Source organism: Delphinapterus leucas, chromosome 7 (genome assembly GCF_059928025.1).
Source record: "Delphinapterus leucas isolate spDelLeu-1000000601 "Yukka" chromosome 7, BTC_Dleu_Yukka2, whole genome shotgun sequence".
NCBI classification, from domain to species: Eukaryota; Metazoa; Chordata; class Mammalia; order Artiodactyla; family Monodontidae; genus Delphinapterus; species Delphinapterus leucas.
In genome coordinates this window covers 8,077,313-8,092,043 of record NC_143135.1, presented here as the reverse complement: position 1 = coordinate 8,092,043, position 14,731 = coordinate 8,077,313, and the positions used below count along the sequence as shown (strand labels likewise).

At 48.0% G+C, this 14,731-nt stretch overlaps 1 protein-coding gene across 1 annotated transcript; it reads left to right on the top strand.

Annotated features, from left to right (window-relative positions):
* Positions 1-1,888: 1,888 nt before the first annotated feature.
* Positions 1,889-14,319, top strand: STIP1 (stress induced phosphoprotein 1). The gene is made up of 14 exons (XM_022591662.2): positions 1,889-1,993; positions 4,926-5,135; positions 5,640-5,781; positions 5,941-6,082; positions 6,766-6,934; positions 8,190-8,316; positions 8,409-8,511; positions 8,779-8,899; positions 9,866-9,962; positions 10,102-10,226; positions 12,689-12,725; positions 12,940-13,043; positions 13,222-13,394; positions 13,852-14,319. The coding sequence occupies exons 1-14, from the start codon at positions 1,985-1,987 to the stop codon at positions 13,922-13,924; spliced, it is 1,632 nt and encodes a 543-aa protein (XP_022447370.1). The 5' UTR covers positions 1,889-1,984; the 3' UTR covers positions 13,925-14,319.
* The last annotated feature ends 412 nt before the right edge of the window (positions 14,320-14,731 follow it).

The window sequence follows — 14,731 nt, the reverse complement described above, 5'->3', positions numbered from 1 at the left end:
TCCCCAGTGCCCACAATTACCTAAAAAATTATAGGGCATATTTGATGAATTAATGATTACCTGCTGCGTGCAAAACGCTGTACAACGCACCTGGAAGACAAGGATCTAAAGGAAGAGACACAAGGCCCTTGTAGGCCCTACAAAATGTGGTAGATACCAGTCTCTGGTTTAGTATGTGATTGGACACATGTGTAGACCATGATGCTGTGAAAGCAAGTAATAGGTGGGCAGAAATTAGTGAGTTCGTTGGGGGCAGGTCGTCAAGGAACCCTGACAGCTCATCTCAGCCTTAAAGACCTGAGGAGATGCTAACCTGGCAGAGTTGGTGGAAGGGCGATCCCAGCAGAGGAAACATCTTGCAGGCAGGCCCCAAGTGAAGGAGCCCACCTAGTTCAAGGAGCAGACAGGTCAGTGTGGCTGGAGACTGGTGCTGAAGGTGGAGGACAGGGAAAGAAGAGGTGGGAAAAGTAGGCCTGCCATGTTAGACAGGCCCTGATCCCCAATCTAAAAGCCTCCAAGAGTTTCGAGCAAAGGAGGGGGTTATCAGGCAAGCGGATCTACAGTGACCTTGGCTGTAGTGTCGAGAATGGGTCAGACAGCTGGGATGGAAAAGAACGCTGTGGAGACAACCTATTAGCATAGAGGGCAGTTAAACCCTGGGAAGGGACGGCATTACCCAGCGGGGGCGGGGGAGAGAGGTCACAGCAGGGCCCAAGACCCTCATCTAAGCTCCCTCCAGACCCGTCATGCGGCTGCTTTGCTCCGTGAACCAACCACAGGCTGGTCCAGGACGAAAAATCATTTCTCTCTCACGCTCTAAATCCTTTCGCTTCTCTACGGGTACCTGCCCTGCCTCTGGCAGAAGAGCCGCGATTTTAAGGACCGCCCAGGCCGCCGCCGCCCGCCAGGTGATCGGGCACCTCAGTGAGGTCTTTTGTCTCCCTTACCCCTTTACCTCCGGATAACGGAGATAGCTCTCCTTCATTAAATAATAAATAGTCTACTGCATAAATATGAACGATCCACGGCCCTGGATTACCAAACTCTCTTCCCGAAAGATTCATGGAGGTGGTGCCATTCCACGGAGGGTCCCCGCCAAGGTGAGATTCCAGGCCTGTCCTACCCAAGCCCCAGCGCCTTCACCACCACGCGGGATGTTGGAACACCCAAACCCAACAGCGGGATCCGGGAACGCGTCGGGGGGCTCTCCCGAGGCCGACCCAAACGGCCACCCGCCCCCCGCCCCCAGGCTGGGACCCCCGAGCCCGACGCTCGGGCGAAGGACCAGGGCTCTCTGCCGCCTGGGAGGAGCGAATTGCCTCGGCCACACTACCCGCAGAGCGAGAAAGGAAGCGGCCAGCGGCCCCAGCGACCCCGCCAATACCGCAGCCTAGCGAAACACCGCTGTAGACGGTGGACGCGGCCTTGGACTCCCATAAACCATGGCTACAGTAAAACCCCACCCTGCTCTTTGAAGGGCATCAATTTAAACCTATCAGAGCAAAGTGTCTGCAACTCACCGCCCAATTGAAATTTTTTAAAATCTGAAGGCGGTTCCGTCATGGACTCCGTCAGCCCAATGGGAGAGGTGGAAATTTCCAGAAAGAACAGGACCAATGGGCGCGGCCAGCGCGGCCACGATTGGCGGACCAAGTGACCAATCACTGTCGCAGAGGTCCGCCCTTCCCTCCAATCATAGAGCTTGTGATGGGCGGAGCTTTTAGGGGAACGCCCAATCCCGAGATGCGGGGGAGGCAGGGTTCTCCATATTGTCCAATGAGAGAGAAGCAAAGATGATGGGCTAGACTTCCAGCCAATAGTAGGAAAGCTCAGAAAGACCCCTAGAGGAGCGCGACCAGTGAGCCAGAGAGGAAGGGGCGGGATTTGGGGGTCCCGGCAGCTTCTAGTAGGTTCCAGAAGGCGGCGCGTGCGGTTGGGAACGCGGAGCGGACGGAGTCTGTTCAACTGGGTTCCGGGCCGGGCTATGGAGCAGGTGAAGGGGGAGGGGCGGGCTGAGGCCCGGAGCCGTTCGATGACCCGCCGAGGCCAGGCCGCGGGTGGAGGAGCGGGGCGGGAGCCCGATTGGGGCGGCCGGGGCGGCCGGGGTGGGGGCCGGGGCCGCCGGAGCAGCTGAGGCGGCGAGGGCGTGAGGGCCGCGGCGGGCGGGCGGGTGGGGAGCGAGGGTTGGCTGTGGGGAGCGCGGGTTCGGCTCAGCGCCTGTCGCCACCCGACTTGGCGAGATGGGCTGGAAGACGTATCAGTTCGGTATAAGTCCGGCTCGCGGCGGGAAGAGGAGCCGCGGCCGGACTCCGGAGGTTTCTCGGGAAGTGGGTCCAGGCTGAGCAGGGGGATGGCGCCCTAGGCGCTGGGAGGGATGGAGGTGGGCGAGGGGCCTTGCGAAAGGCAGGAGGGATCGGGTCAACCTCTGGGAGTTAGTCATCTGAAAGGGGGATCAGAGATTGCGGACGAAGAGACTACCCAGGACTTGGCACAGTTAACTTGGAGGAATTCGGGTAGCGGGGACGGGAATACACTGGAAGTAGCTGATGGACTTAGTAGCCAGAAGTAGGGAAAATCCTACTTCTCTGCATCTGAAAAGGCCGGGATGGAAGAGTGTTTGGTGAAGGTATGACGAGCAGCAGGCCGACTTCTTTTCATGATGCAGGAAAGGGGAGGGTGCAGCAAAAGTCCTTGGAATGAATTTCATCCCTACCAGTGTTTTTACAAACGTATGTGAGGCCCCTCCCCCTCCTCGTTTTTCTTTCTGTGTGCGTGTGATTCAAGAGTAACAGGACTGATACTTAACAAAACTTCGGTTTCAAATTGCAGAAGGAGGAATTAGTTGCTTAGAAAATTTAGAATATACAGATAAGCAGTAAGTTATTTAACTCCTCTCGGCATTGTTGGGGGGCCGAGATTGAAGCTGCTGCTAGTTGCTTTCAGTGACTTAATTGTACCCTCTGTGGCCTGAGGGTTGTGAAAAGCCCAGAAAGGTTTTATTCAATTGGAAGCTGTTATTAGTCTGTAAAGATTGGGGGGAGTGGGGGGACAGCTCGGGTGTTCAGGTGTGATCTACAAAGTCGAATCTTTTGTCTTAGTATTATAGGTATTACTGTTTTAGCCAAACCTGGGGCCTCTTCGCCAAATTTTTAAAAATTAGAGTGGAAACGGAGAGTTTAATAAACATTTTGAGCTCTTGTGATAATTAAATTGTATCTGGGATTCAGTAGGCTGTGATATAGACAAGAGACAGAGGGCTGACGTGAGAAACACATTGCTGTGTTAAATTCAAGAAAAGCTCTCATCCCGCCGTTATCAAAAGAGGAAAAAATTTTTCTTAATCGCAATTGCCCGTTGTAGAAGTGTAGGTACAGGTAGACTGTGAGTGTCTAAACTCAGGGACTGCACGTTTACCCTGCCCGTTGTACAAATGGCCTGGCATTTTACTCCAGGTGTGTTAGAACCTACTGTCTTGCCCCCATTCAATATGTAGCTTTTTTAAAAATTATTATTCTGAGATCTGTGTTTCAGTTTTAGGAAATATTCCTAAAGTTGGACAAATTTGAGTGTCCAAAATTGTGTTTTTTTAACTAAGCACCTTTCAAATAAATCTCATAGTGATAAACTTTTAAAATTTGACCCAGTACAGACATACAGCTGTATAACATGTCAGACAGAACAACTTACTGTATTATATGTACCACGTGCTGATATTTTCTATTCCATTTGATGTTTTAAAGTGCTGGTTGTGTACGAACTTGATTTCCTGACCTACTGCAGGTAGGTGCCCAGTTTGGAAGATGTTCTGTAGGATAGGCAAGACCTTCGCCTAGCTGTTCTCAGCTGCCTCGTGGTATTGAGTTTTTAAACTTTTTGCCTTCTGGCCAGCGTCTTGGTAGTTTCTTTTCCTTTTTTCTCATAGAACTTGTCTCTCGAAGATCTCTGGTTGGTGGAGGTTCCCAGTTGGTGTGCCTCAAGGTTCCAGTCATTTCTCGTACCAGAACTCTTCCTTGCGTCAGTGCACTGGGCCACGGGCTGATGATGGGTACCAAGAAAGAATGACTTTGTGTCTTGAGGGACACAGCTTAGTCTCACCAAGTGTGTATGCGTTTGAGGGATGACCCTCCCCTCTTGTCGGGCTTCCTGGTTAGGAGAAGCCCTTTAATTAAGATCCTGTTCTGATAGGGCCAGGGTCACTTTATTAAACGTTTTGATGCATTCCTGCTGTTTTCATTCCAGATATTTGAGAGGATAGTGGATGGAACCACAAATAGTGTTGCTTTATTCTTCTTCATCCTTTTAGTAGCATATTAATACTTAAGCATGACAAAAACTGTTTTTTTCTAGCTTTCCTTTACCCGTTAAGGAACAGACCAGTAATCTGTCGTGTTGTGACATGTTACCACATGTGTAAGTGGAAACAGATTGTTCTTTGATCATAGGTGAGCGTCTTGATGCTCCTGGAGCCGGCAGGTTGCTGAAGCATGTATCAGTGCACGCTCAGTCCACTTCCTTCTTGGTTACCTCTTCCTGTGAGGAGTAACTAGGCCTGTGTCCAGTTTATCATTCCAACTGTGGAAATCCATGGCAAATAAATTTGTTTTTCCACAAAAGGAACTCATGAGTATGTTCTAGAGTGGCTTCATTAGCTCAAAGTAGAGACTTCTGGAAGAGTGGCTGGAGTTCTCACTGATCCACAGGGGAGCCAGCAAAGAACAGTGTCAGGCCGCTTCTTCTGGTTATTTTTTCCTTGCTGGTTCCCAAAGGTGTGGGAAATGTAAATTAATGAATCTGTGATTTCTCTTTTCTGATCCATAAAGTAACCTGTTTATCAATAGCTGCGGAAAGGAGTGAGTACCCCTAAGAAACTGGGACTGAAGAGACATTTTATGGAGAGAAACTATATTGGTTCCTTTTCTTCTCAGGTAAATGAGCTCAAAGAAAAGGGCAACAAGGCCCTGAGTGCTGGCAACATCGATGACGCGTTGCAATGCTACTCGGAAGCCATTAAGTTAGACCCCCAGAACCACGTGCTCTACAGCAATCGTTCCGCAGCCTATGCCAAGAAAGGAGACTACCAGAAGGCTTACGAGGACGGCTGCAGAACCGTGGACCTGAAGCCTGACTGGGGCAAGGTAAGCTGTGTGCGCGCTGAGGCTCCTCAGGTGCCCAGAAACTCCTTTTGGGGGCAGTTCTTAAATACCAGCCCTCCTGGCTTGCCTAGTTGCCTATCCCAAGAGACTCATAGTTGACTGTTCCCCTCCCCCCAGTATTCTTCCTACCTGTTTGAGATTGTTCCTCAGAGTGATGGCATGTTTCATCAAATCTAAGGTACCATCGGTTAAGACATGTCTTATTTTTTGTTCTGCTAGGAAGGAAAACACTACCCAAAATTCTGACAACACTTAGGGTCGAAAGATGAACTGGGAGGGGGCAGGTGTGCACCTTAGATATTAGGCTGTGTTCTACAGGGTCGATGATATACCATTGCTGTATCCTGCTCCTCTTTCTATTTTTTCTTAGGCCTTCACGTGAATACCCACTTTGTTTCATGAAATGTAAAATAGATTTTTTTGAGTTCATCTTAGGAATTTACCGCTAGGTGTCTTTCATTTTGTATTTTTCTTTGCTGGTTTAAGGGCTATTCTCGAAAAGCAGCAGCTCTTGAGTTCTTAAACCGATTTGAAGAAGCCAAGCAAACCTATGAGGAGGGTTTAAAACATGAAGCAAACAACCCTCAGCTCAAAGAAGGTTTACAGAATATGGAGGCCCGGTTGGCAGGTAGGCAGGCACCACATATACTGCTCTTCTCCTTTTATTTACTATTATTTTTTAATTGGGATTAACTTGGAGGCTCCCCTGTCCCCCAGTGTTGGTCTAGTAGGCTGTGTGGGCATAGTAACTGACTTCTAGTGACGTGCTTTCCTTTGTTTGAAACAGAGAGGAAATTCATGAACCCTTTCAACATGCCTAATCTATACCAGAAGTTGGAGAGTGATCCCAGGACAAAGATTCTGCTCGCTGACCCTACCTACCGGGAACTGATAGAGCAGCTGCGGAACAAGCCCTCCGACCTGGGCACGTAAGTCAGGGCGGCACCGTTTGTCTCTGGAAATGGACGTGAACGTTGTGCTTTCTTCCTGGGATCCTGTGGCAGGCGGTTCCCTCGACCGGACTGCAGGGTTTCTCCCTTTGTTTTTTCTCCAAAGAGCAGTAGGAGTTTATTGCTTTGTTTACTGTTTATTTGTATTTTTAGAAAGGGTCAGGGGGAGTATATATCAGAGTAATCTGGAGTGTTTGTTCTAACCCTCCTCTGCCTCTTCACTGCTCTCCTGCTGTGCTGACCTAGCACCAACCCTATCCTTTCTTTACACATAGGACCCCCTCTCTCTGTTGGTATATTGGAGTGGAAACGCAAGGTTGAAAGGATGTCAGATCTAAAGAGGTCTCTCCAAACCTTGTACTGCTATCTGTGACTGTCTGAATCCCTCTGGCTCCTGAGATCAGACAAAGTGTATCTATAACTCATTTCTCTGTGTATCTGCTGGCCTCAAGAAATAAATTTGGTCTGTGTTACCTCATTTTATATGGATATTTGAAGGGTTGAGTATTCCCCATTGGTAACTTTTAGTACAGGATCTAGGAACCTTCTCATGGGTGAGAAGCTTTTATATACAGTAATCTGGGCTTTAGCAGTAAATGGGGTTTAAGATCAGTTGTGGAGAGGACTAAGTGCTGTTTTTTTGTTTTTTTAACCAATACTAGGAAATTGCAAGATCCCCGGATCATGACTACTCTTAGCGTCCTCCTTGGGGTCGATCTAGGTGGTATGGATGAAGAAGAGGAAGTTGTGACACCTCCACCGCCACCTCCTCCCAGAAAGGAGACAAAACCAGAGCCAATGGAAGAAGATCTTCCAGAGAATAAGAAGCAGGTGTCTCGCTCTTTTTTTTTTTTTAACACTGTTTACTATCATGAATTTAGAAGAAACAGCCAAGTCAATTAGAAATATGTGTGTCAGGTGGGACCATCTATAGGCTTTCCTTGGCTGTGATTGTTTTTTTGAATGCTCAGTATGTGCTAAAGTTACTGTTGTTAATTAAAATGGTCAGGGGACTTCCCTGGTGGTCCAGTGGGTAAGAGACTGTGCTCCCAGTGCAGGGGGCCTGGGTTCGATCCCTGGTGGGAACTAGATCCTGCTTGCATGCTGCAACTTAAAGAGTTTGCATGCCACGACTAAGAATCCACGTGCCGCAACTAAGACCCAGTGCAGCTGAAATAAATAAATAATAAATATTTTTAAAATAAAATAGTATATTAAAAGGTCCACGTAACAAGCAGTTTCATAGGAATCGTGTACCTCAAAGTCTTGAGGCAGTGGAAGCTACTAGTCCATAGTCCCACGGCCACTGTGGTTCTGGCAATGTGGAAGTCAGCCAGGGCCAGCCAGTAAAGTTGTGTGTGGTCCTTGTCCTTGCGGAGATGCAGAAGAATGCTGTCTGTCATTCCTTATGCTTCTGTTTCCTGGTTGGATGTGGTGTGTAGTTGAAAGTTGTCTGTGTTGCTAAGTGAACAACTTTCGGTCTTCCAGAGCAGGAGGCATGTGCCTGAACGATTTTATTTCCCCTCTTATAAATGGGAACAGCAGATTGTTGCCAAATTTAGTACCTTTAAATGGGTAAGCGTTGGTTGTTCATGGTGCCTCAAAGCTGGAAAAAGGCCCTATAACGTGGGTGGTAGTGAGCTCTGCCGAAGACTCCTGCCACCAGGACAACCCCTTCTGCTCCTCACGCTCTCTGCGGATGTTGCCTGACAGCTAAGACCCTGAGACAGCATGCGACAGAAACCGAACTTGCTCAGCCTCTCAGAATTAAACCTAGCACAGAACTATGTTGTCCTCTCTGAAGTTCTTTCAAGCTGAAGGGATTTCCTCTCCCCTGAAGAAGCCCTCACTTGCTGAGAAAGATCCAGGAGAGTAGGTGGGATAGGGGGAGTTTCAGAGGAAGCAGAGATGAAAGTCTGTAATTTTTCATTCTAACGGCTGATACTTCACTGTGGGTGTGGAGAACCTGCTTCTGTAGCCTAGTCAGCTGTGTATGCTGCGTGGCACCTGTGACGTCACAGGCCCTTGCTCTCTTTGCCGTCGGGTTAGATGTGCTCAGCACTGACTTCTCCCACACCTCATCTAGGCACTGAAAGAAAAAGAGCTGGGGAATGAAGCCTATAAGAAGAAAGACTTTGACACAGCCTTGAAACACTATGACAGAGCCAAGGACCTGGACCCCACCAACATGACTTACATAACCAACCAAGCAGGTGAGACCCAGGACACAGGTGCAGGAGTTGTTACGTGGTCCTGGGGGTGAGGCATGGGCTGACTCTTCCTTTTTGACCCTCCTGCCTGGCAGCCGTGTACTTCGAAAAGGGTGACTATGGTAAATGCCGGGAGCTTTGTGAGAAGGCCATTGAAGTGGGGCGAGAAAACCGAGAAGACTACCGACAGATTGCCAAGTACGCATGACCTGGGAATGCCTTGAGCGGTGTGGAGGGTTCCGTGTCTGCATGGAGAGGGGCTGCTGGCTGCACAACATACTGTGTTAGCCGTGGGCTGGAAAGGAGGCTGCAGGATCCTAGACGGAAGGTGTTGGAAGGGCGTGGTGCCTGGGGCAGTGATGTGGGCCTTGTGTCTGGTTGGTTGCAGATGTTTTTTTCTCTGCAGGGGCTGACCTTGTCTGTGTTCTGCCCTTAGCAAATTCTTTTTTCTCTTGTCTTTGTCAGAGCTTACGCTCGAATTGGCAACTCCTATTTCAAAGAAGAAAAGTACAAGGATGCCATCCATTTCTACAACAAGTCTCTGGCAGAGCACCGAACCCCAGATGTGCTCAAGAAATGCCAACAGGTGGGTAGGGAATATGGGATGTTTTGCTATTTTTTGTTTTATTTGTTGTAGTCATTACTATTTAATGACAAATCTGTTGTCTTTGGTCATTGTATATGATGCTGCCCCTGTCACTTAATGATGACAACACGTGGGGAATAACTCAGTTTTTCTGCTGTGCCTTTTTTGTCGGCCAAGGTTTCCACCATAAATTCGTTGATGTTGGGGGTCCAGTGCTCTGACAGTGTTGTGGTTGTTATTGTAGTTTAAGTTTTTTCTTACCTTATACAACCGAATTATGTAGGGGAGTGATTTTATTCACAGAAAGATTAGGCAGAAAATTGAACTGTCAGTACGTACATCATTTTCATATAGGTCATATCTTTGTACCAAGTGTACATCAATACCGTTCATTCTGCTTCATAGTACGTACACCTTGATGATGAGAAATATAAAATTTTTTTTTTGAATTGAGGTAAAGTTGGTTTACAACATTATACTTCAGTTGTACAACATAGCGATTCAAAATTTTTGTAGATTATATTTTATTTAAAGATATTATAAAATATCGGTTCTTTTTTTTTTTTTTTTTTTTTTTTCTCGGTAAGCGGGCCTCTCCCTGCTGTGGCCTCTCCCGTTGCGGAGCACAGGCTCCGGACGCGCAGGCTCAGCGGCCATGGCTCACGGGCCCAGCCGCTCCGCGGCACTTGGGATCTTCCCGGAGCGGGGCACGAACCCGCGTCCCCTGCATCGGCAGGCGGCCTCTCAACCGCTGTGCCCCCAGGGAAGCCCTGGTTATATCCTTTGTGCTGTACAATATATCTTTGTAGCTTTCTTAAGCTATACATAGTTTGTAAGGAGTATGAAATAATTAAACCAAAAGTTAAATCTTGCCACTCTGAAAATTGAAATTCTAATCAGACTTTTTATTAGCCCAATGTTTATGAGAGTTTAAATGACTATTCCAAGAATTAATAATTTTTTTAGGCAGAGAAAATCCTGAAAGAGCAAGAGCGGCTGGCCTACATAAACCCTGACCTGGCCTTGGAGGAAAAGAACAAAGGCAATGAATGTTTTCAGAAAGGTACCTACAGCTCAGATGATGGAACTTTTGGATAAGAGCAGTGTAGATGTTGCTTTCTGTGCCTTGGCTGACTGTGGGGTAGATGCGCTCTGGTGGTGTGCTTTATTTTATTTTTTAAGTTTGTCTTTTCCATGTTCAGGGGACTATCCCCAGGCCATGAAGCATTATACAGAAGCCATCAAACGGAACCCAAAAGATGCCAAATTGTACAGCAATCGAGCTGCCTGCTACACCAAACTTCTGGAGTTCCAGCTGGCACTCAAGGTGAGGCTCTGGGAATGCGGAGCAGCTGTTAATGTAACCTGTGCGTGAGGAATGTGCTTTCCTCTTTCCATGTTTTCATCAGCATCAGCTTGATGTTCTTCTTTTGATCGTAGATCCAAGGTGGTGATGTACATGGGAAATCTGTAAAAATACAGGGCCTGTGTCTGCCCTGTCCTGGCCTGTGGATTTATTCGTGGTTGGGAGTATTGGGGAAAGTAGATCCTTTTCCCTCCCCTTTGTCCTTCCTTACATTTTTTGTTGTTTACCTTTTTAACATTTTAAGTGTATGGTGAGTGGCATCAAGTACATCCACATTGCTGTGCAGCCATCACCAACATCTATCTCCAGAACGTTTTCATCTTCCCAAATGGAAACTGCGTTTTCTAAACACTAACGCCCCAGCCTCTCTCCCAGTCCCTGGCAACCACTGTTGTATTTTCTGTCTCTGAATTTGATCGCTCTAGGGACCTCCTGTAAGTGGAATCATACAGTATTGGACCTTTTGTGTCTAGCTTATGTCACTTAGCATAATGTCTTCAAGATTCACGTTGTAGCATGTGTCGCACTTCCTTTTTCATGGCTGAATAATACTCCATTGTGTAGACCACCTTTTGTTCATCCATCCATGGACATTTGGTTGTTTCCACCTTTTGGCTGTTCTGGACAATGCTGCTGTGAACATGGGTGTACAGATATCTGTTTGAGTCCCTGGTTTCAGTTCTTTCAAGTATTTTATGCAACAGTGGAAGTACTATAGTTCTGTGCTTCATTTTTTTGGGGAACTGCCTTAACTTCCACAGCAGCTTTAGCACTCTTTTCTTCTATACTCCAGTTAGATAGATCTGCTGTTGTCAGTAACATCAGGTATGGTCAGATATGATAATGTTCAACACTGAAGGAGTTACTCTCCATAGCTCTCTTGAACATGAGCTACTCTGCCTCTTGGTGATTTTTAAACTGTTCTCTGGGAGATAAACCTGGACTATCTTGTGGGAACTAGACAAAATGTTATCTGTCTAGACTCACCAGTACCTGAGTCCATGATGGTTTTGTATGATGCCACTATCTTCTCAGTCCATCTGGCCTAGAGACATCACTGCTGCTGGTGGGACTGCACAAGGGGAATGTCAAAAGCAAGTTGGTTTGCAAAGCAAAGAATAACATTGTTAGTCACCTGAGAGGTGGAACAGGACTTCGCCAATCTGCAAATGGGAGGGAAGAATGAGTAGAATTGCTTCCAGTCTTAGAGCTTCTTGGTTGGGCCTCAGTGCACACACTACACTGCATAGCATTCTTTTCTCCGTAATTTTATGTTTTGAAGATATTTCAGACAAAAAGACACAGAATACCTATATTTTCCACCTTTTCTTCAACCATAAGCATCGACGCTTTTGGCGAACCATTTGTGAAAGGAAATGATACATTTTGGCACTTGACCTCTGAATTCCTGAGCATACATCTCCTGAAATGACTCTCCCTGTCCAGTCACAATCTTATTCGCACCTAATAGCAGCAAAACTCAGGCTATAATGTCAGCTGCTGTATGTTTATGTTCAGCTTTCCTTAGTTGTCTAAAAATAAAGTTTTAAAGTTGTCAGTATCAAGGTTCATTCATTTCATCTGGTCATGTCCTCTAGTTTCTCAAACTAGAAGTTTCCCTACCTTTTCGGTTTGCGGGGGGGGGGGGGTTCCTTTTTTTTTTTTTTTATCATAACCTTAGCCTTTTGAAGAGTCCCAGCCCCCTTACATGAGATGGTCCATGATCTGGATTTGTTATCCCTTCTAGTTCTGCTTCCCTTACTTCTCTACTCTCCTTTTGCTGGGCCTGCTGTTAAATTACCAAGCTGCCAGGAACAACAGAAGCACTAGAGGGAGGAGGGATAAATTGGGAGATTGGGGTTGACATATACACACTACTATGTATAAAATAGATGAGTAATAAGGACCTACTGTGTAGCACAGCGAACTCCACTCAGTGCTCTGTAATGGCTTTGTGGGAAAAGGATCTAAAGAAGAGTGGATATGTGTATATATAATAACTGATCTACTTTGCTGTACACGTGTACAGCACCTGTAAATCAACTATACTCCAATAAAAATTTTTTAAAAGTAGAACAGGGCTTCCCTGGTGGCGCAGTGGTTGAGAGTCCGCCTGCCGATGCAGGGGACACGGGTTCGTGCCCCGGTCCGGGAAGATCCCACGTGCCTCAGAGAGTCGGGGCCCGTGAGCCATGGCCGCTGAGCCTGCACGTCCGGAGCCTGTTCTCCGCAACGGGAGAGGCCCCAACAGTGAGAGGCCCGTGTACCACACACAAAAAAAGAGAAGCATTAGAACAAAAGCAGAGAATGTTCTGTAATGGCCCTGGGTGAACAGTTAGATTTGTAATTCCAAGTGATCAGTCTGCCCTAGGGTAGCTCCTCTAAAGGAATGAGCCTAATTCTTTTTTGCCTCTCCTCCCTAGGACTGTGAGGAATGCATCCAGCTAGAACCGACCTTCAGTAAGTGCCTTTCTGTGCTGTTTCTCTGTCCTCTGACTGGCCCCAGGGTTGAGAGAAGGAGAGAGCATATTCTTTGCCTGTGTGTCTTTCGGGTTTGTAACATTTAGGAGCTAGTGTCAGGCTGAGGAACAGTGGTGTTCAGATGAAGAGTTGAAAGAGCACCTTTCAGAAGTGTGTTTTAGGTGATGCCTCACCTCTCCCTTTCTGTCTGTAGTCAAGGGTTATACACGGAAAGCAGCTGCCTTGGAAGCAATGAAAGACTACACCAAAGCCATGGATGTCTACCAGAAGGCACTCGACCTGGACTCCAACTGTAAGGTGGGGCTGCTCTGGCCTTCAGTGAGCTCTCCCCTGCCTCCACGTGTCTGATTCTTCCCTCTCGCCTGTTTCTCTGTATGTCTGCCTTCCCCTCAGTGACCTCTGTTATCTTGGACCTGCTGCAGCAGTGAGCCAGGTAGTGCTAACACCCTCCACTTTTGGCTTTGCCGGAATGCAGGAGGCCGCAGATGGTTACCAGCGCTGCGTGATGGCCCAGTACAACCGACATGACAGCCCCGAAGATGTGAAGCGGCGGGCCATGGCCGACCCTGAGGTGCAGCAGATAATGAGCGACCCGGCCATGCGGCTCATCCTGGAGCAGATGCAGAAGGACCCCCAGGCGCTCAGCGAGTGAGTCAAGTTGGGGGCAGATGGCCTTCGAGGGAAGAGGTGGACAGAAGCGTTGAGAATGCACAACGTTGGCAGCAGTGTGATCTGAGTGGAATATTTGTAGCGTAGTTCTTACTTGCAAGGTTGGCAGGTGATAGTGAGCTGGAAGGATTTCATTTGTATACGTTAGTGGCGATGGCTTAAGTGGTTAGTTGGAAAGACCAGTTTTTCTGGGAGAATGGTTTCAGCTTAAACCTGTGTCCTTGGACTCCTTTGCAGCAGGACTGGTCAGGTTCCGAACAGTGGCAGAGGAGGCCCGTGTGGGTCCCCCTGGGCAGTCTCTGCCAGGACTCCCTTACCACCTCTTGTTGGTTGGTGGTGTCCAGGGGGATTTGTGTTGGTTGGGGCTTGCTCTACGAGCAAGTAGGAATTTTTATAGGTTGTCTCGTTTCAAATAACTTTGCCTCTTGTTTGTCAGACACTTAAAGAATCCTGTGATAGCGCAGAAGATCCAGAAGTTGATGGATGTGGGTCTGATCGCAATTCGGTGATGACTTGCTCATCGTGCCCCTTCCCTTCGCCCTCACGTGGAAAGAGGAGCTGGGACCGCGGCAAGCAGCACGGAGCAGAAGGGAGAGAAGGGAAAACAAGTGAACAACTTATCTATATATTTATACAGACGTACGAGGAAGATTCAGAGACTTGTACTCGCGTATTCGTGCAGCCGCTGCCTCTGGGCCCTCCCAGCACACGCATGGTCTCCTTCCCCTGCCCCCAGTCGCTGTCTCAGCTGCTCTCCCATAGTTGGTTATTTTTTATTTGGGGCAGTGGGCTCGTAAGGGGAGGGGAGGGTGTTCTTCCCAACCTCAGGTCCCAACTGTCTTCACGTTGTTAACTCCACGTCCTCTTCTCCAATAAAACAAGCCAGTCAGGCGTGGTTATACACTGCTATGTCCCTGAGTGATTTTTTCGCCAAAAAACTTTGAAGCAGATGTCCTGTAGGAGTCACAGCCTGGATTGGGAGAGTTGAGTGCGAACTGAACACTGGGAACCAGGCCCGCACGCTCTCTTCCTTCCTGAAGGGTGGGGTGGTTGTGAGCTTGGCTGGGTTCCCTGGCCCAGCAAGGTGGCCACTAGGTGGTGCTGTCGCTCAGTGAACAACTGAAAGGGGACATGGAGGCTCCTGACCCAGAGTGGCTCCAGCTCCGGAGGGTCAGATGAACTTCCAGGTGATTCCCGTGCTGTCAGTTCTCCACCCTCAAATTGCAAAGCCAGAAACCAGTTAGATCCAGAGAACAGTGGGTCCCACTCAAGAACTGAAAACAATTTCTATTGCAAGAGACACTCTTCAGACCTCC